The sequence below is a fragment of the Hemibagrus wyckioides genome, linkage group LG22 (genome assembly GCF_019097595.1).
Source record: "Hemibagrus wyckioides isolate EC202008001 linkage group LG22, SWU_Hwy_1.0, whole genome shotgun sequence".
Lineage (NCBI taxonomy): Eukaryota > Metazoa > Chordata > Actinopteri > Siluriformes > Bagridae > Hemibagrus > Hemibagrus wyckioides.
This window is the reverse complement of record NC_080731.1, coordinates 18,162,071-18,187,739: the sequence shown is the minus strand read 5'-3', so window position 1 is coordinate 18,187,739 and position 25,669 is coordinate 18,162,071. Positions and strand designations below refer to the sequence as shown.

General features: G+C 44.9%; 1 protein-coding gene across 6 annotated transcripts in view; it reads right to left on the bottom strand.

The window, feature by feature from the left end:
* Nucleotides 1-25,669, bottom strand: part of arvcfb (ARVCF delta catenin family member b) — a 145,555-nt gene that overhangs the window by 111,891 nt on the left and 7,995 nt on the right. For all 6 annotated transcript variants that reach the window (XM_058375052.1, XM_058375047.1, XM_058375050.1 and 3 more), the window contains exon 2: nucleotides 282-367. In XM_058375052.1, the coding sequence (XP_058231035.1) occupies nucleotides 282-305 (24 nt within the window). In that variant the 5' untranslated portion in view covers nucleotides 306-367. The remainder of the gene's footprint in view (nucleotides 1-281; nucleotides 368-25,669) is intronic.

Genomic DNA, 25,669 nt, shown 5'->3' with positions numbered 1-25,669 from the left:
GTAGAAAAGGAGGAATAAAGCACTAGAGGTCATGCTGTTACTGGAAAAGCATAACTTCTTCCTGTTTTATTCTCTACATATAAAACACCTGCATTTCACGTCAGAGTGTAATATCTTTTAGTGGCACGCTCTGCACCACTACCCTGATTTTAATGAAATCCCTCAGACCTCCAGAGACTCACCTGAGGAACCTAACCTTAACTAATGAAAGTATTGACTTGAATATCGAGGACAAACGGAAACAAAAGAGCCTTCGAGCAGAACAGATAAATCCCACTCACCTCGGTCTGAAGAGAAACGCCCATACAAAACACTCAGATCCTCATTAGAGCCATCAGCACAGAGCCTCTGATCGAACACGACACACCTAGAAACACACACACACACACAAAGACAAACAAGGGAAGGTCAGTCAGGTCACATCGAGCATCTCAAGGGAAACATCAGATTTTGTCTTTCCTGTGCTAATGAGAACAATGTCGCAGAGTTGTCTAATTCACCTCAATTAATCCAACATGCTTCACACACACACACACACACACACACACAGGATTTAATCCTTACTATCCCTGTGAACTCGAAAGCTTGAAACGTGCCAATAATATTCCTAGCTTTTATAATCAAGCTCAATAATATATGGACAATCTGTCAAACAATGTAGAGAAAGTTTCCAGAGAAGCAGGACATTTCAGACAGGTGTCCTTCATCAAACTGGTTTCTGGAGGAACATAGAGGACATAGCTAACCAGATATGTTGAAGACCCAGCTCTGGAAGCATCACTCAGGGTTCCTGTACAGCAACATTAAATCTATTATTTAAATATAGTCTAGCACACACTGTTTAGGAGATGGTCACCAAAAGTCAGTGACTGGACAGAGTGTTATTCTGGTAAACAACCAGGATGGCAAGGATAACTCTAAACATGATGCTTCCACCACCATGCTTCAGTCAGTACAATACAGAACAACCATACAAGCTCTGACTAAACGCTACATACACTCTGGTGCACAGCAGCCTAGTTTATGTTAGCCACAAGCTTCAGTGTGTGTGTGTGTGGCAAGAGTTGAAACAGGATTAATGTCTCCACGTCACAGGATTTAATTTAGTCGGTGTTCCTTTAGCAGCTAAACGTCCATGGAGGCTGCAGTGAGCGCATGGAGGACTGCTGATAAATCTCACACCCTCACACTCCTTTCCAAATGTATGCTCAGGTAGAAACACTTGTCGAGAACAACGTGACCCAGACCTACGGGTCACTACGAGTCACGAGATGTGAGGTAGTTGGGCTACTGTACAAAAAGAAGGAGCTGTGGAATGAACACAGCCTCGTTTATTCTTAGCGCCGAGCTAGCGAAGAGCAGAGCGTGTTAATGCAGAGCTGCTTTATTCTCCCGGGGAAGTTTAACATGCTGACTGACTCATGACTCATTACTGACTCCAGGTCCAACAGGAGGCCAAGCTTCAGTGCCAGTGCAGAGCTAAAAAGCTTCCTCTCGCTACGTACTTCACAGCCAGCATGGCAGGAGCTCGAGAACGTTCCCTTCTTCTTCTTCCATTTTTGCTTTTTTGTAAGATCTTGAGAAATATATCTACGTAGCTGAACACAAAATCACGCAGAGCCTCAGGAAACGAGACCAGATTAATAGCAACAAGAGTTTTACAGTGTTCCATTTCAGAGCTGTTCTTTTATTATACATTTAACTAAATCAGTCAGGATATTTCTATATGAAAGACAACACTGTATGTAGATGTCTCTAATAAATTCCATTTCCTGCTGTTTATACCAAAACTTATTTAGACACACATCTTTTTTTTGATGTTCTACTGAATGGTATAGTATGGGACTGAAATCCACGCTCTCTGTCTGCCAACACCAGTGACCAGGTACCGAGGGGATTAGTCAGTGAAACAATTCTCAGGGTGCCAGCAGCACCTGTCAGTAGTCATAATGTTATGGCTGATGGTGTATATAAACATACATATATGTGTATACAGCAGAACCTCAGCATACAGATTTAATTGGTTCTGGAGAGGAGTTCTTAGAGTGTAAATGTGTATTGCGGAACGAATTCTCCAATAAGAAATAATGTAAATGCAGATAATCTGTTCCAGCAACCAAAAATATGAGCAATATGACCAATATGATGCGTATGTAAACTGTACGGCTGCTTACAAAGAACTGACCCAACCCAAGCATTCCATGGCTCCTCACAGGAAGTCGTGCCACCAAGCTTGGGCTAAAAATAGAACAGACCACCTACTCCACCGAACTGTCAACAAAAAAACACCTGAAAAAACAGCTAGCTTTTGAACGCATGTTGAAGGGAACGTTGGTATCGTGGGTGGAGTCTTTCCAAACAGCTTTCACTGACTGAAAAACAAATTGGATAGAAGGCTGGCCCGTGTGATCCGATCCAACAGACGAGCTACTGTTGCTCAGATTGCTGAAGAAGTTAATGAAATGAAATGAAAATGAAATGAAACAGCCTTTATTTGTCACATATACATTACAGCACAGTGAAATTCTTTCTTCGCATATCCCATCCTGGTTCTGATAGAATACACAGTGCATGATGGGTCAGGGCTGTTTTGGCAGCGAAAGGGACCAACACAATATTAGGCAGGTAGTCATAATGTTATGCCTGGTCAGTGTATATATTTTATAAATGGAGACTTTTTTTTTTTTTTATTCTCAGCCAGGAAGTACAAGGCATGCACCAGTTGTGCCCTCAGCAGTGCAGTGTTGTTTGACACAATAATGAGCTGCAATTAAAAATCAGATCTGCATTAAAGCACGAGCCAAATGTATAAAAAAAATATATAACAAAAGTATCCTGAGGGAGACACCTCACCACACAACACCACAATCCTCCTTTAATTCTCACCTCTTCCTTCCAATAATGAAGGTCTACGGTGCGACAGAGCGCTGAAAACAGACATTAAAGCTCTTCAGCAACGGGAGATTTCTGCTTTCTTTGAAGCCACAGTGGGCTCCAGAGGGAGCGCTGAAAGCTAACAGTCAGCATCGACTCCCTCGTTCCACAATCTGTGCAGCACGGAGCGCAGAGAGCTGATGGATTTCACACCCTGGTGCAATAGTGGAGCAATCCGGAGTAATTTGGGGGGTGTTAAAGGTTTCCCAGTTTCTGCACCGGCTGGCTCGGCTGACGTTAAAGCGTGGCGTATGAAGACGTGTTAAAAAGTCCGGAAAATATCGATCGGGTTATGTAACTACACAATTAACACACTGATACCAATCATGAAGCAGGAGAGAGAGAGAGAGAAAGAGTGGGAGTTAATACAGGGTTTTTTTTTTGACACAAAACCACCACCAGACTCTTCTTATTAAGTCTTTCAGCTGCTTTTCCTGTCTAACAGAGGCCAGGTCTGTGTGTGAGAGGAATAATAAAACTCTCTCTGTTTGAGTTGGTAGGAACCTGTAAACCACAGCTTGGCGAAGGAATCCTGAATGTTTCACACTTGAAATCTTGAGGAATCCAGCGCCTTGTGTAAGTGTTCACCCCACTAGGCCTTCTCCACAGCATTAAAACCCAGACCTCAGAGTAGAACGGAGCTGGTGGCATCTCTCAGGCCTCACCGATCCTTCACTGACTAATCCCCCTGTTGACCTGCTCACTCATTCTGGTGGAGGTCACAGTTGAACTGGTGTCTTATTAGAACTTTGATATCTCCTTGATGATCCTGTGATGTTCCTCTTTCAGAACCAAGAGGAATTTGTACTGGGAGCATGCGACACGTCAATTCTACTCCATTCTACTGATTACACCACTTCTGATGGCTCGTTTTACTGGAACATAGTAACGCTGGATGAATACTGACACACTCACAGCCTTAATACTTCTGCTGTTGATCAACATGACCCCGAATAGGTCCAGGGGTGAATACTTATGCACACCATAGTGAAGGAAGCATCTGATGGTCAGTAGGACCATACGCTCTTTTCTGACTTTCTCCTCTATAATTAGACAGAATTAAATATCTATTCGGACAGATCATCTATCTACAGGGATCAGAGCCAGTCTTACTGGTTTCACTTGGAGGAAAAAGAGCATCTCTTTCCACTAACATCAATGTGCAGGCTGAAGGATTTCACCTGCTGCTGCAACACACCATTTCTCTTTGGTGGCCTTCAGGTTTTCCAGCTTTTTATTTTTTTACACAGGGAAAGCTTTGTGCAAACAGTTGATAATAGAGCTGCGCATTAGCTCCACAGCTGCAGAGATTTGTCCTTCCTGAAGAAATAAATAAATAAATAAATGAAATCCTCCCTGTTTAAGCAGGAGGCTGCTGAGCGTGGCAATTCAAGTGCTTTAAAGAGCAGAAGATGGAGGATCACGGCCCAGAAGAAAAACCCTGAGCAGGGCATGGTGGTGATGGAATGATGCAAGGACGGTGTTAATGGAGTGACCAAGGTCTCGTACACAATATATATATACACACACACTAGCTCTGCTTCAGTGTTACAACCTTAACATATTAATACATGTCCTCATCTCTCTCTCTCTCTCTCTTTCTCTCTCCAACCATCCATTTATCCGTCTGATGTGCAGCAGCTCTCATGTTATTCTTGAACCACAGGTACCACACGGATTCAAAAATAATCACATTTCTAACATAACTGAGTTCATCCTTTCCTCACACACACACACATCTGGAAATGTCATTAAAATAGCAAAGTGCACAGGACAGGGGGAGGTTCAAGATCTTCCCAGCATGCACTGCAGTTACTGAGGACACCTCTGGGCCTGTTGTGGGTGCTGTCAGCTCGTCAGTTCTCTGCTGCAGGAATCTCCTTTTGTAACACACACACTTGTGTTTTCAGAACAAAGTTCACCACTCAGCTGTTATTTCACTAGGTGCGTTTACATGGACACTTGTAATCCGATCGTAACAGGACTAGAAGCACAATCAGATTAAAAAAGTGTCATGTAAACACGTCAATCGGATGGCATTTGCCACATCCGATTAAAATTTCAAATCGGATGGTAAGGGGTGGTTTAAACCATGTTTAGTCCAATCGAGAGGACATGTAAACACTTAATCGGATGGAATATGATCCTGGAAAGTTCTGCGCATGTGCAATGACGCAAGAATGACGTACGGATGTTGTCGTAGGTAAAATGGCGGGCGCTAAGCGAAACTGGTCTGTGGGTGAGACTACATCTGGACTGTGCGCATGTCAAAAGATCTAATCCGATTCTAATCACGTGTCATGTAAACGCGCATAACAATCTGATTACTATATACCAGGTTCATGTAAACGCTGCGATCGGATTCGTCAATCTGATTGAATGCAGTCCGATCTGATTAAAAAGTGTCCATGTAAATGCACCTACTGTCTAATGCACATCTGAGGAAGAGAGAGAGAGAGAGATAGACACAGAGAGAGAGATAGACACAGAGAGAGAGAGAGACAGACACAGAGAGAGAGAGAGAGAGAGAGAGAGAGAGAGAGAGAGAGAGAGAGAGAGACAGAGACAGAAACTGGACTCACCACCAGCATGAGGACGAGCTCTGAATATTTATATTTAAATGCTTAATTGTGTCGTTATCTCGGGACTTTAAACAGTGTTTTATAGATAAGTCTTAAAGATGAGCTCATTAACGCTTAATACGAAGAACAGGGTGAAGGTAAGACACACACACACACGTAAAAACCAGACATAATTTCAGGAAATAAACACTAATTACACGAGCTGGAACTGCTACATGACCTCATTTGCATACTGTAAGCTGATTGGCTGATTTGTGTGACACGTCACACTCGCATGTCAAAATCTGCCATTCCCAATTTAACGGCATTCCTACATGTAAAACTGCAGAATTCATGAATCATAATCTTCAGCAGATGACGACTTCTCCAGTACAGCTTATTCGCTTCTTCTGGAAACGTAGCCACGCCCTTTGCTGGTCAGCCCCGCCCCCATTTCCCTTATAAGGCATCGACATCAGCAACAGCGGGCTGGAATATTGGTGTGAACTGAACAGTGTGATCATGTGGAAATATGGAACAAGCTTAATTTACAAACCGAGTCTCGTGTTCACAAAGCCGTTATGCAAATAAAATAAAATAAAATAAATAAAATAAATAAATAAATATCTCATGGCCAGAGGCTGAATGTTGGGCAAATTGTGAATAATAAGTACCCCCTTATTATTATCATCATCATCATCATCATATTAATTCACCGGTTTGTTTTTGTAGCAGCGCACACAAGGTTAATAGATTACAGTAATTAGCCTCTGAGTTATTTATTCCTTTTATCCAAAAATATTACACAATGAAATAAAAAAGAGGTTTAAACCCATACAAACATGTGTATGCTTTACAGTCCATATAGTCATCCTGAGCTTAACCCTTTAGTGTAAAAACTCATCACCACTGAATCTCAACAACAATCCCGAGGAGACGTGATGCCCCCCCGAGGCACAAGGACGGTTACACGAGACGATGCAGCGCTCGGGTGAATAAAGAGACGAGGAAACCGGACAGTCTTGATGATCACAGAAGTTCAGACAATGCGGTTAAAAAAAAGGAGCTCATGCTAAAAACGCTCACAGCACGACAAACACAAAGAGAAGTGTGAAGGTGTGCCTGTTCCCCAGGTGAGAGGGAGAGACGCAGACAGACGGATGGGGGTGGGGGGAGCCAGACACAGACACAGACACAAAGACTGAAAAGGTGCAACAGCAGGAAACTCCGGCGCAGCAGTAAAGAGACACAAGTGGGCTTTAAACTCCAACACTGACACGCATTAAGACCTCCATAACACAATTAAGAGTGTGTGTGTGTGTGTGTGAGAGATTAAACACTAAGGTTGAAAGGGATTCATTTATTAAATATCTGGTGCTGTTGTGTTTGTGAGACGAGACACCAGACATAACACATTCACCAGATTAGTGATTTTCACTATCACACACACACACACACACAATCCACGTGGTGTTAAAGGGACGATAGTGAAAGTCACTAATATGGTGAAAGTGTTACGTCTGGTGTCTCGTCTCTCACAAACACAACACTCTAATATCACACACACACAGCCAGCAGTTCACTAATGTGATCACTGAGCTCTTCATTTCTCTAAAAACTAAACCACAAGATGCTAAGTATTTTAGCATCATATCTATAGATCAGCGCAGCAGAATGCTTAGCGCAGGGGTGTTATTTGTCATCTTGGTGTATTCTCTCTCTTTCACACACACATACACACACACACACGGAGCTCACTGCAGTATCCTCATTCAGCTGCCTCACTGCACTCATCTGTCTGCTCAGTCAGAGGGTGATCACTTACACACAATTACAACACACAATTATACACCAGTCTGAGGAAAGGGTTCTCTCACTGTGTGTGTGTGTGTGTGTGTGTGGTGCTGGAGGTATTAATGATGAGCTCCGGGTGTTAATGTGATATTGTTTACTTGTAATGAGACGTTGCATCTGTGTGTGTGTGCCAAGGTGTGACGGAAGCGCTACGTCTCTCTCTCTCTCTGTCTCTCTCTTAGTCTCTCTCTCTCACACACACAAAAACAAGGCTGCTTAACTGAATCTTCTGAGCATGATGGAGAGTGAGAGAGAGCAAGAGACAGACAGACAGACAGACAGACAGAACGTGAGAAAGACAGAGAGAGAGAGGGGGAGAGAGAGAGAGAGAGAGAGAGAGAGAAAGAGATGGCCATCACAAACACACCTTTAGCTTAGCGCCATCACAAACACGCCTTTAGCTTAGCGCCATCACAAACACGCCTTTAGCTTAGCGCCATCACAAACACGCCTTTAGCTTAGCGCCATCACAAACACGCCTTTAGCTCAGCGCCATCACAAACACGCCTTTAGCTCAGCGCCATCACGAACACGCCTTTAGCTCAGCGCCATCACGAACACGCCTTTAGCTTAGCGCCATCACGAACACGCCTTTAGCTTAGCGCCATCACGAACACGCCTTTAGCTTAGCGCCATCACGAACACGCCTTTAGCTTAGCGCCATCACAAACACGCCTTTAGCTTAGCGCCATCACAAACACGCCTTTAGCTTCAAAAACAAAAACAGCTTCACGAATTTATTAAAGCACAGAAAAGTGAAATGACCATAGCGTCTGAAACAGCACCACAGACTGGACTCAGAGCTGATGATGATGATGAAGAAACCATGGCTAAGTGACGGATGATAGGTGGCTGAGGTCCTGGTGTTTATAGCCTATGAAACATGTACAGGATTTGGCTGCACTTTGTTAGCGAGATCGTCAGCCTTCTTACTACACTTCAGTAGCTACACCTCTCATCTGTGGCACTGTATTGCATCATATTAACCCACATAACCAGAGAGAGAGAGAGAGAGAGAGAGAGAGAGAGAGAGAGAGATGGAGAAAGTGAGACAGAGAGATGGAGAGAGAGAGAGAGAGAGAGAGAGAGAGAGAGATGGAGAGAGAGAGAGATGGAGAAAGTGAGAGAGAGAGAGAGAGAGAGAGAGAGAGAGAGAGATGGAGAAAGTGAGACAGAGAGATGGAGGGAGAGAGAGAGAGAGAGAGAGAGAGATGAGGAAGGCTGGAGATCAGTTGCCCCCTGTGGTTGAATACACTGCATGTGTTTGCAGTAGTGCCTCTGAATTATCTACAGTACTGCAGACAACACACACACACACACACACAAGCATGCAGATGTAATTAGGCTGTAAATCCTGCCTGCGCTGCAAAAATCCATCAGTGGTGAGGTCGCCATGCTCTCTCTCTCTCTCTCTCTCTCTCTCTCTCTCACACACACACACACACACTTCTGTACACAGATAAACAGACACACTCTCTGTAACCTCACTCTCTACAGTTAATGAGGCTTTGGGTGAAAAATCATTTGTTCCTGTCTCTCTCTCTCTCTCTCTCCCTCTCTCTGTCTCACTTTCTCCATCTCTCTCTTTCACACACACACACACACACACACATGTGTGGGGGGGGATGGGCTGCTCCTTGTGTCAAATTGCCAAACACAATATCAGCAGCAGAGACATGTGCGTGCTTTCTCAGCTCTCTTACACCTCGTCTGCACTTGGCCAACACACACACACACACACACACACAGAGAGATAAATGAGAAAAGAGAAAGAGAGAGAAGGGAAGGAGAGAGTAACAGATGTGCCGAGCTTCAACATATGCCTGTGTGTACACAGCGCTTTGAGCAGAGCGTGTTCTAACACAAAGTGTGCGTGTGTGTGTGTGTGTATATAGTAGTAGTAGCTGCACTTCAACAAGTGGACTGACGATATAGAAATGAATTTATCTGTGATGACTGACCCACACATTGCTGTTGAACTGAGTGGGAGGGGTTTAGGGTCTGTCAATCACAGCATTGCTAGGCAATAGTGATGGAACTCATTACTTCTCTCCGCTGAAGTGTTTGACGAAAAAAAGCCAGATGAGCAGAAGGAACACACACACACACACACACTCTCTCACACACACACACACACACACACAGATACACACACACACACACACACACAGATACACACACACACAGATACACACACACACAGATACACACACACACAGATACACACACACACACAGATACACACACACACACAGATACACACACACACACACACACACACACACACACACACACACACACACACACACACAGGAACATCACAGCATTTATTCCTCAGTGCTGTAATAACAGTAGCTCAGGGCTTGAGGAGAAGCTGGACATCTTTAAGTGTTTCTCTGGTTCCACAGCAGGACAGTGTGATGGACAGCAGGAGCAGCCAGACTAACCAGCTGATGGATGACCCTGTACACCTCCTTATCCAGAGGAGTGGAACTGTCTCTCTCTCCATCTGTCTCTCTGTCAGTCTGGCTCTATCTTCCTGTCGCTCTCTCTCTGTCTGTCTGTCTGTCTCTCTCTCCGTCTCCCCTCCTCTCTCTCTCTCTCTCTCTCTCTCTCTCTCTCCGTCTGTCTGTCTCTCTATCTCTATCTCCCTGTCCGTCTGCCCCCCCCATCTCTGTCTGCCCCCCCGTCTCTATCTCCCAGTCTGTCTTTTGCTGCCTCTCTGTCTGTCTTTATCTCTCTCTCTATCACCCAGTCTTTCCCTGTCTCTCTTTCTGTCCATCTCCCTCTCCATCTCTCTGACTGTACCCCTCTTTTTCTGTCTGTCTGTCTCTGTCTATTCTCTCTCTTTCTGTGTATCTCTGTGTCTCATGCACTCTCTCTCACTCTGTCTCTGTCTCTGACTTGTTCATTATTTAAATGCTTTCATTTCCCCTCAGTCTTTAAATCTTCTACAGTTTAATCTCGCTTCATTTGGATGTTGTTTTATTTTACACACAAGTTTAATGCTGCTTGTTTGATTGCCCACATTTAACTTCATCCATTTTTTTTTCTTCTTTAACTCATGAGGTATTAGGTCTCTCTCGAACTTTCCAGGAGCTAGTGAGAGTAAGCTTTGGAATTAAAGTACAAAGTGGCACGTCCGGTGCCGTTTATTTCCTATTAAGTCCTGAAGAAAATGTGGCGAGTGCGAGGATTATTCTTTAATTCCCTTTTAAAAGGGAAGCAAAAAGCCGGCGGAGTGAAGCGCTGCTTTATTTCACTCGCTATGACGAAATCCTCAAGTCCATTTCCACAGTTAACAAACCTAGCGCCGATCTCGTGCTAATAGTCGCTGCTGGATTTTCGCTCCTGCGGCTAGCTCGTGTCTCCTGCTGTTGACGTGGAAACGGCGAATCTGGGCTGCAGGTTAGAGAGCTGAAAACTTAATCCAAATGAAGCCTGTGCTTCACCTGCTGACTCTCCCAATAACACACACCACTGCAGACCTGATGAGGGTCAGGCTTTAGAAAGGCCAGACAGGAATCTTGGACATGGTCAGGACCTCGTGGTGAGGCCGTCGTCGTACACATGGTGTAGAGAAATAAAGCGCTGAAACTAAACTGCTGAGGCATTTCACATTTCCCACTCCAGAGACTCAAGCCTGTGACAGCAAATGAGCTAAGAGGGTTAGAAGTGGAGAGGCTGTGCTGCGTTAAGAGCCGTTCTGTAATCCCAGACTCTGTGAGACTCCGAGTGAGGAGGCACAAATAAATCAATCATTCATTTATTAAATCTGGATGCAGGATCATCCATTTGCCTGCTGATGACCAGTGAGTGCTACAAATGCGAGGCCGAGCCGTCTATCAGGACATGCCTTTTTCAAATATTCATGCCGAGATAAAGGATAAAAGGGCGAGGATTTGAGACGACGGATGAGCCAGGTGGCTAAGTCTAACATGAACGGCCTCTGAGACGTGGCTGGGACGAGTGCACTGCAGCCTTCACGTGGCATTAGGAGAGGTTCGCTTGATCCGGGGTGTTCGCTGTGAATAATTCACGCACCACAAAGGAGCCGTTTGATGTGATTTGTGTTTCGTTCATGATGGAATGGAGTGATTGTTTCTAGGACGCATAAAAAATTCAGTCAGAGTTGAAACGCAGTTCAGGCGGTGGCCTCGCTCTGGACTGTGCAACAAAGAAGAACTTTCGGAGATAAAATAAAAAACGAAAAGCATCTACAAGCAACAAGGCAGAAAAAGGGAGGAGCAACACAATATTTGGCAGGTGGTCATAATGTTATGGCTGATCAGTGTATCTCAGGATTTGGCATCATTCATCAAGATGCTACCACCAGCAGGCTTCAGACCAGATCAGATTTTCTCTCCTTCTATCAGCCCAGTCGTTTGTGTATTTCTGTCTGAGTCATTGATCAGCTTTTAATCCGAATCTCTAACACTATATCGTGTATAAAAACGCTTTCCCCACAAACCCACTGCATTTTTAACTCCTTTCCTGCGGAAATGCTATCAATTATCCATCAGATGTGTGGAGCGCTCGCACACCCAGGCGTACGCTTCACTCTCAGAGCACGGCTGTGTACCTTTAACACCACCACTGATGCTGAGGATGGAGGAAGACGTCTCACTTCATTCTTATTTTATTCTCCAGGTAAAAACCCAGTTATGTGATGATCTCGAAAAGTCGACAGAGGTTTACGAGAGGCATCCAGAGTGAAAATGTGAAAGTATTCAACCCCCTTTAATACACTGTGATCATCTGAACTGAAAAATATTCAACCCCTTGAGATTTGTACTGCAATAGCTTCAAGTGGGATAGGGGTTCTAGCAGCAGATTCACTCCAGGTTCTTCGTGGTATTTGAGAACTGAAATTTCCACAGATTATCCCCAGAATTCGGATCAGGACTTGTGTTTGGGATTGTTATCCTGATAAACCTTTAGTTTAGTTTTAGCAGAATAAGATAACCTCTTATATTCTCCATGTCCAGGTTGTGTCCCCCTGAGCAGGACACCACCACCACCTCCCCAGGGACGGCGTTATCTGAGATGAAGACTGCGTTAGGGCTGCCCCGACCTCACCACACCATAACATAACCTCCGTCCCACAAAGTTCTTGAAGTCGTTCCTCTCTCAGTCCCTGTACTCTATAACTTCTTCAGGGTGACCGTTAGCCTCACACTGATGGACAGCCTTGTCTAAGGTAGTACTGCTGTGATGTAGCTTTCACTTCCCTGGGATTGCTCCAGCAGCGTTCACTGGGATGTCCATCCCTGCTCCTTCATGACTATTATGTCTTCTCGCTTCGTCTTCAGAAAGCGGGAGCTGGGTTTTAATATTTCACAGGTGAAGGCCGATTAGAAGTCCATTATATCCTCGTTAAGATAACATCTTTCATCTGGAGCGCCCTGACCCCCTTGGGATGGAATATTTATGCGAGAAGCATTTTTCCCGATCTTTCTTTGAAATCCTCGCTGAACAAGAATTGCCTTTGACTGAAGAGACAATTCACTGCAAGAGAACACGAGATTGCAATAAACCTAGTGTTCCTGATGTATTCAAATGATTCCTGATGAGAAACATAAATTTGTCAAGCCTTAATACTGGGAGAGTAGAAAATTTCTCGGTATAATGAAATTGTTTGCTAAATGACAGCGTTCGGCTCTTCTTAGAGATCCACACTCGGCACGGCCATGGAGAACAATTATCGCACCGGCGCCTCATTTACATAACCTTTTATTTTACTTTTCGCGTGACATCCCTGAGGCAAACACACCCACTAACTGCGCTGGCAATTTCCTGGGTGTCATTCTAACATGCAGATGTGACTCGTCCTCGAATGCTGTGCTGCGTGTGTTTAGATTAAAGAACAGGATGTGTACAAATCTAATGAAGCAGCTTTGAAGATGAGGTCATTCGGAAAGGAAGTTTGCTGGGAAAGGAAGGGCCTGGACCAAAAGGGCTCTAATTACAGCGTGTCCACTAGGATGATGAATACAGAGGAGATATGGACGGCCCTAATGCGGGTATCGCGTGTCCAAGGATTTCTGATTCATCCTGTACGTTTCACATGAGCTCTAACTGGAAGTGAGGCCCGTGTGTGTGTGTGTGTACACAAGGGCAGCGTGTACAGTCCCAATCCTGCTATAATTAACTTCAGTAACTGGATTAATCCCCCTCTCGCGCTCAGATGCACTCACACGGCGGGTTTGTGACGGATCATCGGCTGTAGCCACCCGGGGGACAGCGGGACCACCGATAGAATGCAAATCAAATTAAATCCAAATAAGAAATGATACGCTTCATCGGCATATGCAGGAATAAAGCTGGAAAATTCTCTTTCAGTGGAAAAAGAGTGTCCCTTCCACGAAAGAGCTTTTCCTCGTCTGCCTGTCCCCACTGGGGAGTAGAGCGAGAAAAGAAAGAGAGAGAGAGAGAAAGATGGCAGCACAGGAGTCTGGTTGTCCAAAGCTGTTGGGAATAAATTATTATATATTCCATATTCGCTAATCACCACTTTCCTCCCGATCAAATGACCTCAAAGCAAAAATCTCCCCAGGGAAGGGCTAGCTGAGGTCTGGGTGGGAAATCAGCCCCTTCACATGGCTAATTGGAAGCCCTTTAAAACATCCCTCATCACGTCCAGAAACAGAGTCAGGAAACGTAACAAGGCTACAGGGAAGGGAGGCTGAAGAATGCCTACGAGTGAAGAACAACAGACACTGATGCAGCTCCTGGATTAAGGCAGTAGTAGCAGATCCAGATAGAGCTACAGCTGCTGGATTAAGGCAGTAGTAGCAGATCCAGAGAGCGCTACAGTTGGTGGATTAAGGCAGTAGTAGCAGATCCAGATAAAGATGCACTTGTTGGATTAAGGCAGTAGTAGCAGATCCAGATAGAGCTGTAGTCGCTGAATTGAGGCAGTAGTAGCAGATCCAGATAGAGCTACAGTTGATGCATTGAGGGAGTATTAGCAGGTCCAGATAAAGATGCAGTTGCTGGATTAAGGCAGTAGTAGCAGATCCAGATAAAGATGCAGTTACTGGATTAAGGCAGTAGTAGCAGATCCAGATAGAGCCATAGATGTTGAATTAAGGCAGTAGTAGCAGATCCAGATAGAGCCATAGATGTTGAATTAAGGCAGTAGTAGTAGATCCAGATAGAGATGCAGTTGCTGGATTAAGGCAGTAATATCAGATCCAGATATAGCTCCAGCTGCTGGATTAAGGCAGTAGTAGCAGATCCAGATAGAGCTGTAGAGGCTGAATTAAGGGAGTAGTAGTAGATCAAGATGGAGATGCAGTTGCTGGATTAAGGCAGTAATATCAGATCCAGACAGAGCTCCAGCTGTTGGATTAAGGCAGGAGTAGTAGATCCAGACATATTAAGACAGTAGTAACAGCTGCAGATATCCCGCTGGGTGCTGGATGGAGTAGTAGCAGATGCAGACAGAAGTGTAGTTGTAGTGTAATTAGTGAGCGGTTGAAGCAGCAGCAGCAGCAGAGCTCTGTAATAAGCAGTAATGTATTGTGGTACTGCATTTCCCCGTAATGAAGACAAACAGTGCATAGAAAATCATCTGAACAAATGTGAGAAGGAGTGTGTGTGAGTTAGTAAACAGACACACACACAGACACAATGTTTGCCCAAAACCTGCCTCCCTGAGTGTAGGATACATAGATATTCTCTCTCTCTCTCTCTCTCTCTACTCCCTCTATTTCTCTCTGTCTCTGTCTCTCTCTACTCCCTCTCTCTCTGTCTCTGTCTCTCTCTCCACACACAGTGTTTTTTCTCTAGCTGAAGTCTCTCTCAAGGACAGAAGCTGCCTTTGTGCTGCCACTCTGATGTCTCAGGAGGGAGAAGGCCACAGAAACTGATATATACACAACCACTACACAACTGACCCTCACAGAGTACACACACACACACACACACAGAGAAACATCATTACAGAGCTTTAACAAGCACTCTGCATTTACACCAGCTGTTTTCATTACAGTTCATTCTCTATACACATTAAAAAGCTATTCATGATATGACTCCATATATCATCCATCATCTATTCACTCTCACACACACACTCATCTTACACTCACACTCATCTCACATTCGCACACACATCTCTCACACACACACACCTCACACTCACGTCACCATAAGATGCACTGTTTTAACACAAGAGCATGATGAAAATAAAACTGCTGTGTTTCAAACAGAATACAGAGCAAGATGATCCACAAAACAGAGATAGAGAGAGACAGACAGACATGTTGCATACAACGTGATCAGAGTTTGTGTTTCTAAAATCCCTGAATATAATCAAACCCTGAGTGCACACACACACACACACACTACAATGCACCTAGTTTACATTAACACTAGGTGAACTGATCACTCTACATAATTTATTAGAAATTAGAGAGAGAGAGAGAGAGAGAGAGAGAAAGAAAGAGAAAGAGACAGACAAGAGAGAGAGAGAGAGAGAGAGAGAGAGAGAAATATATATATGGGGGGGAGACAGAAAGAGAAACAGAGAGAAATAGAGAGAGAGAGACGGGCAAGAGAGAGAGAAATATAGAGAGAGACAGAGATAGAGAAAGAGAAATGTGCTGAAATTAAATGTAGTATAAATGACATCACATGATAATTATGGTTAAGCCTGTGACCGAGCACATGATGGTTTATTTTCTTGTGTATGATGAACTGGACAGAGCACATGACCGTTCCTCTAAAGCCTCATTGATCAGTGCAGTTTTTAATCAGATGCAGTGTCAGAGATATGAATTCATCCTGAACGCCAGCGTGATTAGCGTCTAATAGAGCGAGATGTTTTAACAGATAAAAAAACGTTCCCCTCCCACCTGTACAAGCCCCGAGTACACACGCACTCCATGTGTGTAGGTCAGTGTGAAGGCCGGCGGTGTGGCAGGATTCGGAGGAGCTGGAGTTCCATGATTAAAATCATGCAAATGGATGCGTCAGAGCTGCTCCTCTGACACGAGCTAATTGAAGCTGATGCTTTAATGCATTCTAATGGATTCGAGATGTTAAATCTTTTAAACCTGTCATGCCAAAATATTCAAATACAAACACTCGGAGATCTCGCTCAGCCTGAACAGGATACTCAGACACACAATGCGGGGATGGGGGTGGGGGGTGGGGGTGAATTCCAAAAGGATTTGTTGGTGTTTTTTCATCTCCGGAGATGTTTGTGTCAACCAGCGGCTTGTGCAGTGGTACAGCGGCTCTGCTGAACTCCTGACTGAGACTGAACTCATGGGTGAGTATGAGGGAAGAGGGGATGGAGGTGTGTCACAGGAGACGACAGAGGGGAGGAGAAAAAGGAAGGGAAAGAAGGAGAGGAGAGGTGGAGGAAGCAAATGAGGCAAAAGCCTAGAGAGAGAGACAGTGAGAGAAACAAACTGAACAGAGACAGAAAAACAGACAGACAAACAGAGACAGATAAACAGAGAGAAAGAGACAGACACACAGACAGACAGAGAGAGAGAGAGAGAGAGAGAGAGAGAAAGAGAGGGAGAGAGAGAGAGACAGAGAGGGAGGGAGAGAGAGAGAGAGAGAGAGAGGTAGTGTTCAGGAGTTTCTGTTTCAGTCTCTAGGCTATTGAGGTCTAATGAAAGCAGGCAGCAGCTCTTCAGAGCTCCACAGTCATGCACTGGTCACCTTTTACTGACAGCACACACACACACACACACACTCTACACATCTTACTGCACAGTAAATGTTTAACAGGTTCAGTAACAGGAGCAAACATGTCCACAGCTGAATCAGCCACCGAGAAACTTCTAGCACATCACACTGCATGTTACAGTGCCGAGATCACTGAAACTCCTCCTTCAGAAACCCCACACTTCCTTTTTCCCTTCTTCTACTACTTCTGTGTCTTCCTGCCATGTGCTAATGAGGGTCGCTTCACTTGTCCAGTACTTTTTAATTAGCTACAGATCCACAGGCTTCGTTTCATATCAGATGCACGAGGCTCGGCACTGATCAGTCAGGAGTCTGAAGCGAAAAGGGCACGCGGCGGGAAAAAACACGCCGTGAGGCATTACCGCGATTCCATCACGCTGCTGCATTAATGCGGCCGCCTCTCGAGGTTTACATCTTTATGCCTGGAATTCCACTGGGGCTCGGTTTGTACAAGATCCAAAAGGTCAAGGAATGAAGTGAGAGATAAAAGATAATCATCAGCTTCAACGGAAAAGTCTGTGTTTTTGTCTTACTCTTCTGATTGATTTATTTATTTATTTAGGAAACACTACTTAACAAGAACTCACACCAGCGACTGCTACTTCCTCAAAGCACAGAACGACGCTGAGACACGCAGAGGTAATTAAAGAAAAGGGAACATTTCAAACATCGTTCCACCTCGTCGTCCCCGAAGCAATCATTCTCGCTCGGTGTGATGCATGGAGATAAACACACATCTCTCAAAGACACGCAGGGCAGTGGTAGCTCAAGTGGTTAGGGCTCTGGGTCATTAAGGCTCTGGGTCATTGGTAGCTCAAATGGTTAAGGCTCTGGGTCGTTGGTAGCTCAAATGGTTAAGGCTCTGGGTCATTGGTAGCTCAAGTGCTTAAGGCTCTGGGTCATTGGTAGCTCAAATGGTTAAGGCTCTGGGTCGTTGGTAGCTCAAATGGTTAAGGCTCTGGGTCATTGGTAGCTCAAATGGTTAAGGCTCTGGGTCATTGGTAGCTCAAATGGTTAAGGCTCTGGGTCATTGGTAGCTGAAATGGTTAAGGCTCTGGGTCATTGGTAGCTGAAATGTTTAAGGCTCTGGGTCATTGGTAGCTGAAATGTTTAAGGCTCTGGGTCATTGGTAGCTCAAATGTTTAAGGCTCTGGGTCATTGGTAGCTCAAATGGTTAAGGCTCTGGGTCATTAAGTCTCTGGGTTATTGGTAGCTCAAATGGTTAAGGCTCTGGGTCATTGGTAGCTCAAATGGTTAAGGCTCTGGATTGTTGACCGGATGATCGAGGTTAAAGCCCCAGCATCGCCAAGCTGCCACTGTTGGGCCCTTGAGCAAGGTCCCCAACTCCCCCTACTCCAGGGGTGCTGCATCACGGCTGACCCTGCGCTCTGACCCCAACCTCCAAAGATGGAATATGTGAAGAACTTCACTGTGCAGTAATGTATACGTGACAAATAAACAACTTAATTTAATCAACATTCAGCCCAGACCTCGCTGTTGAACTGGTAGAATGAGATTCTGTTTCTATACATTATACCGATGGAGGAGAAGTGCGGTAAAGGAAGTGGGTCAACAGTACAGGAAGAACTCTACAGGCTTAATATGAAACACTGATGTGGTTTAAGACCGAGCGTGACTTACTGTCACCTCTCACCACTTCAGTGCTGTTCACAAGATACTCTTTGACTTCTTTTTTTTTCTTCCAACTCAGAGCCATTTTGTGGACTAATGAAATAAAAGCTATCAGTCTGGGTCTGGTGTCGATACGGGAGCGAGGCGTGCCGACTAAATCCTCTTAAGGACCCCCTAAGGATAAGGGTATCTTTCAGAAAGGTATTCCACGGAGGAATTCGTTACTCAAGGGCAGGATTTTATGAAGTCATTTGAAGAGCGTAATTCTCCGTTTCAGATACACATCAAGCTCCTGAAGCCAAGCGGCGTGATAGTTTTCCCATCGCAGACACACAATCCTTCCCTTCTCTTCCTCCCACAGCCCATGTTTCTGAGACAGACAGCACGAATGGAGTCGATGTCTCGAATAATCAAAACACTCAGCCTTTTCATGATGCTCGGTGTCACATCTTTTCATCCTGGAACGCATCTGAGGAAGGGGGAAGGCAGGCTGCTGATGACGGCTTTTCTGTAAGCAGCTCGTGTTTGGATATATCGTGTGACGTGTTGCATAATCGCTGTGAAGGAACGTCAAGCCCACATACATACAGACGAGTGCTGAGCTTTACTTAGTCTTTTTAGTTCAAGAAAACTCTACTTTCATTTCTGGCCGCTGAGATCTGACGTGTAAACAGGAGGGTATTAGTCAGGAACACGATCAAGGGGAAGTCTGACGGAGCTGGAGAGAGGTCCAGAGATGTTCTCACCACATTCCTCAGACTGGTGTGAAATCCTGACTGGAGTTTGCTGGAAAAGCTTCTTCACACTGGTTAGACCAAACCTGGTCATTTCCACCTTGGCTTAAGAACACCATAACCACAGTGAAGCATGGTGCAGAGTGTGACCCATGTCCTGGGCAGGATAAAAAACAATCACCTTCACTCAGTTTAAAACTAATCACCACTTTTTATTATTTTCATCTTCTCCCACATTCCAGTGGAGCAAAATATCAAACCAGGCATCTGCTCTGCTTTTGTGTATCTCTGTCTCACTGTATCATCTCAGTAAAAGATCCAGGGTTTATTCCAGATGTGGATTTTTTTTTTTGCCTCTGTTGCTCCACAGTGGCAGCAGAAGGAATGATGAACTGTGCAGAAGTATTTTTAATCCGTGAATCAAGAAAAGCTTTTAATCGAAGCCCAGCAGGAGCGTCTCATTTAGCACTTTGAGACAGTGGCCAATAACTGTAAGTGTGTGTGTCGGTCATCCTGAAGGATGGTGCGAATCGACGCTTGCTGAAAGAGCAGCCCTGGTGACACGCACAAGTCTGGAAGAAGCCATGAAATGACCACTTTAGAGGAAATGCTCATAACAATAACGTCTAACTTTCCAACACACAGGTATATATCTGTAACACACCGTTAGAAAGATCTATCTGCCCTCTGCCTCATATATCACTATGATTGACAGGGAAGAGAGTAAGCCCCACCCACCTAAGCGAGCCACGGCTTCAGTTTTGGACATAACTATAGGGATCAGTGATATTTCTGACTCCTTCTGCATGCAAACTGTCAATCAAAACAGACCCCGCCCCCTGTTCATACACAACCCAATAAAACCAACAGCGCTAACATCACTTCCCCCTTTCCCTCATTTTCCTTCTCTATCTTTCCACAGACTCCTCTTCATTTTTCACTCATCCTTCTCTCTGTCTCTCTCTTTCCCTCCGCCTTCCTGTTACTAGAAGCGCAGTAGGACAGACGTCCCACTGGGACCATGAGGTTGAATGAGCGAGAGCTTTTCCTCTCCTCCTCCCAATTTCCATCTGAACACACACACACACACACACACACACACACACTGCTGTGAGCAAGTGTAGCATCCACATGTCTCTGTTACGGCATGCTGGAACGGAGAGGCGGAGAAATCGCAGACATTAGCATGCTAGCGGATCGGCGGCGCTCTGTCTCTCTGTGGACTCGCTCGAGAGAAAAGATGGATGGTCTTGCAGAATATTTTTACTCTTCTGTATCGCCCTCTCAATTTTTCATGTGTCTGCTGAGGTCAGAGTGTACGCTACCCATGCAAAGTGCATCTCTACACATACAAAATGGAGGTGTACGACAGACAGTGACACAACAGGAGGCCAAGAAATGTCGCTGAAAAGATATTCCACAGACAATGCACAGATTTAAACTAAACCTTCATTTAACTGCACAGAAGTCTGTTTGATCGGCTACAGGGTGTGCAGCATAGAAACGGATCAAAAGAACCAGTACGACTCGAATTGGTTCTCGGGAAACGGATGAACACATGACGGAGCTGCTGTTCCATCTACAGACTGCTGTGCTGAAGTTAATCAGAGCAGTTTCTTCAGTGTGAGTGGGTTAAGAAGTCATCGCTCATGATTTTGTATCCCGGGAGGGGGTAGAGAGCCACCTACTGGAGGAAAAAGACTTTCTTCAACTAAGTTAGACCATTAAGACCATGAGGAAGCAACATCATTTAAGAATTCGTATCAATGTTAAGATATTAACGTTAAAGAACTGGACGGAGTTCCTGCTGCACATTTCTGAAATGGAAATGTTAACCTCTAGCTAGCGTCTGGAGTAAGAAGTGACTGACGTCTAGCTCTGACAGCGATATCCTGTCACTCTGCTACTCCTTCACAACCCATGAAGAAGTGATTTTTCTGAATTCAAACCTATTACCAAGGAGTCTAACAGTCTTCAGGTGTCATTAGCAAATAAGCAGAGAGGATGAACATGACTCTAATAAAACAGACCACAATGATAAAGTGATGAAGCGTCCAGATCAGAAGCAGCGTGGGGTTTCGCGGTTTTAAGGGACAGAGAGAGAGAGAGAGAGAGAGAGAGAGAGAGAGAGAAAGGGGAATAGAGCGAGAGCGAGAAAGAGAGACAGAGAGAGAGAGAGAGAGAGAGAGAGAGAGAGAGAGAGAGGGAGAGATAGAGAGAGAGACAGCAGAGGGGAGTTTTCAGACAAGACTGAGACACTGCTGCACACTGAGAAGCATCTGCTCTGGTCGTCTCCACATCCTCTTCCTGAATGAAGAATCCTGACTGTTTTTAATCTGGGGCCACTGTGCAGATTGGTCATTAGATTAAATAAGATGTGCTGCGACTTTCAGACGTGATCAGTGTCAGAGTCAGGAGGAAGCTCTCTGACCCCCAGGATCTCGGTGTAACTGCTGTGGTAATGGTCAGGGTGTGCTGCCATCTGCTGTTGTACAGAATGTACATGAATGCATGAGGAAATGAACTGGACACACGCTCAGAAATAAATCGTACAGGTAGATGATGGTAGAAATGAATCGCAAGCACTATTCCGGAAAAGTCTGTGTTGAGATAAGTTTCAGTCACACACCATGTCTTTCAGTCATCTTACTCATCAGCTTCACTGAAAACATTTCTTCCTAAAAGGACCTGAACCAGGAAGCTGTAACACTCCACACCCCACACAGAGACTGGGACAACCTCCAGGCGGAGAAAGTCGACAAATCTCTCAAATTGAGAGATTCTACTGTTGTGATTTCTCTCAAACTCTTCTAGAAGGATTTTCTCTCAGCTGGTGCGGTCATGATGGCAGTTAAGAGCTTTGTCGAACACGTCACTGTAAAATCTCCCGTGTGTGTGTTCAGCTGGTGAGTGTGAAGGCCACGGGGTACCACTGTTCATCCTCAATAAAAACCAATGAGCACTGTGGGTGGGGGCGGTGTCATCCTGAGAGAGGCTCCGCCCCCCCGAGAAGGACAACTTTCCAGTAGTGGATTTGTGTGAGAGAAAATAATCTTTCTTAAAGTATAAAACACCAGGTCCCCGGTCTGTAAGCGCATGCTCGACTGGACTTGGCTCGGGTGATTGATTCGGCCTCTGCAGAACTATTTCACTTCTCCGTCTCGGAGCCTGGCTGTAGGTCAAATCCAACACCAATATTCTGCACTCAACAGAAATGACAAATGACAGCATGGTTCCTCTCGTCATTGAGCTGCAGCCGAACAGCTTCCACTGGAACAATCGTCCGTTTTAGCAGCCAAAGTGTCCGGCGTCATTTTTTTTTTCCTCCTAAACCACATGCACAATGAAGCCGTGTTCTGGCTCGCTGCCTCGGACGCTTAACGAGAACACAAACCGCCGTGTCCTTTGAAGAGATGTCCGCCTATTGAAATGAGCTGCCTGGCGCCGTTTCTCTTACGCTTCTCTGCTTTTAAATGAAAGAACTTTTGCACCATATCGAGCTTCCAGTTTAGGAAACATTTGAATTGTTCTCATCTTTCAATAAGAAGACAGCAAAAACCCGGCTGCTGTTAACGTCCTCTATGTGCCAGAAGCACTAATAATAATAATAACGCACCTCACTGCCTGCAAGAAACTGCGAAAAAGCCCATTAGTGAGGAACTGATTTGCATCAGCGAGCACTTTCCCTGAAGACCAAAGACGCTAAACGACTCAGAGGACGCCGCTGTGGTGTTTCTCACTGGGAAAGGGAAGGCCAGGGCTCTCGGAGCGACCCCCAGTTATTTGCTCATCTGTTTGAAGAGCTCGGTTTTGGAAACGCGTTTAAAACGCTTTCTTCTTCGTGGTTCTGGCACGACGTCCACACGTTTGGCTAAAGTGTAGGCAGCCAATATGGTCCCTAACAAAGTGTTTCCCATGTGTAGCTAATTAGAAGTACTTCTCCGGGGATTTCTAACAACTCCCGCCAAGGTGCCACAGAGCCAGGAGAGAGCCGACATCTTCCTTTCAGACCAGATAATAGGCCGTAAGGATTAAGTGACATGGTTGGATGGGAGTCATCACCCTTTCTGTGGGAGAGGGAATGAGATCGGGGATGAAAGCCAGAGATCACTGGTCAGTTCAAACATTCCTACACAATCGGTCCCTTCGATCCATGGCCCCAAAAAAACCCACATATACAGCTGCTAGAAACAATTAAGAGCTCTTTAATCGACAACACTGTTGCCCTGATATTTCCTCGCTTCCTGTTTCACAACATAAAAAAATATATCATATACACCGATCAGGTATAACATTTTAAGCAGTGCCAGGTGAAATACATAAGACTGATGATCTCATCATGGCACCTGTTAGTGGGTGGGATATATTAGGCAGCAAGTGAACATTTTGTCCTCAAACTTGATGTGTTAGAAGCAGGTAAAATGGACAAGCGTAAGGATTTGAGCGAGTTTGACGAAGGGCCAAATTGTGATGGCTAGACCACTGGATCAGAGCATCTCCAAAACTGCAGCTCTTGTGGGGTGTTCCCGGTCTGCAGTGGTCAGTATCTATCAAAAGTGGTCCAAGGAAGGAACAGTGGTGAACTGATGAAGGTGGTCAAGGCTCATTGATGCACGTGGGGAGTGAAGGCTGGTCCATGTGATCCGATCCAACAGACAAGCTCAAATTGCTGAAGAAGTTAATGCTGGTTCTGATAGAAAGGGGTCAGAATACACAGTGCAGGACGGGTCAGCAAAAGGGGGACCAACACAATATTAGGCAGGTGGTCATAATGTTATGGCTGATGGGTGAATATAATTATGTTCAGGTTGATTTCTCAATGCTGTCTTCCAAGACGTCCATGTTTATTGGACAACATTTACAGAAGGAACAATTCTGATTACATTTAAAAAAAAATGTTTGTTACATGAAGAAGAGTCGACGCCTTCCAGGGAATCATGGGAAAGAAAAATCTTGATTTGACACAGGCTAGAAACGTTGTAGCAGCAAAGTGTGGCGAATTCAGATAAAAAACCATCTTTGAAGTGTGCTTCAGAAAGTCTGATCTGAAGATGTCATGCTAGTGCTGAGAGACGTCCTTGCTTTGCCGGCACGTCTGTTCGCATCCATCACGTATCATCAAAAAATCCAAGACACATCATTTGTTTGGTTTCTGAAACAATTCAAAATGGTGGAAAAATATCATATGCCATATGAATCACATCCACACGGTTACCAGTTTCTGTGTGTGTGTAATAAAGCTGCTATAACTGTAGGCTGTATTATCAGTATCCAGGAGATAACGACGACGGATTGTAAAGCCGTTGAGGAGTTCAGAGGACAAGTGTTATTATTTTCTCTCTCATTACAGTGAGTTATTTGGATCGGTGCATTTGACTCACATCATTAGCCTCTCTTCGGGGGAAGCTGCTAAGACTATAAAGAGGTGACTTCTTATATAATCGCTCCGCGATGGTGAACTGGGAGATACCGGATAACTGGGGGAACAGAAGAGAACTCAGCTGGATACGGCGTCTGGTCTTCTGGATCATCTCAGCGTCCTGTGATCTCCTGCTGGTCTGAAACGCCACCAGGGACAGTGATCTCTCATCTCCGAAACACATTACAACATAATGCCTCATGAGAAATATGAATATTTGATGGACATGGTGATGGACAGTGCATCCTCAGACACACATGGATTAAATTTTAAGCAGCTTTTTGGTGTTTTTTCCAGCAGATTTAATCCACAAACAAAGACATTTGCCCACTAGAACAACTAGCACAGGGACTCGATGTTCAAAAACGCTCTCAAATCAACCTCCGTATCGCGCCACGCTGCGCGCGGCAGACCTCAGAGGATTACTGGAGTCCGCAGCACAGCAACAGGACTTAAGATACTATCTATTCACATCTCTGCTGCGTCTCCACCATCACAGGAAAGATAAATGAGGGCTCATGTGACTGGCTCCAGGCTTCTGCCAGCGCCAAAGTCCACCCTCATTTATTAAAACTTCATTTTGTTTACTTGTTGATCCGTAGTTTCACGTCATCTCCGCTCCTTTATTCATTTATGCTGCAGCATCCTGAAATTAGTTCCACTGCAGCCACTAAACACGCTGATTTATCCAGGCACATAAACCAGGAGGCAGGAAATCCCACGCTGCTTTGCACCAAATTGAGCAGCGGGTCAGCAGCGGGTCAACACAAAACACAGCTGACACAAAGTACATCCAGAATTATTCATCTGGTAAAGCATGCTTAAGCCAC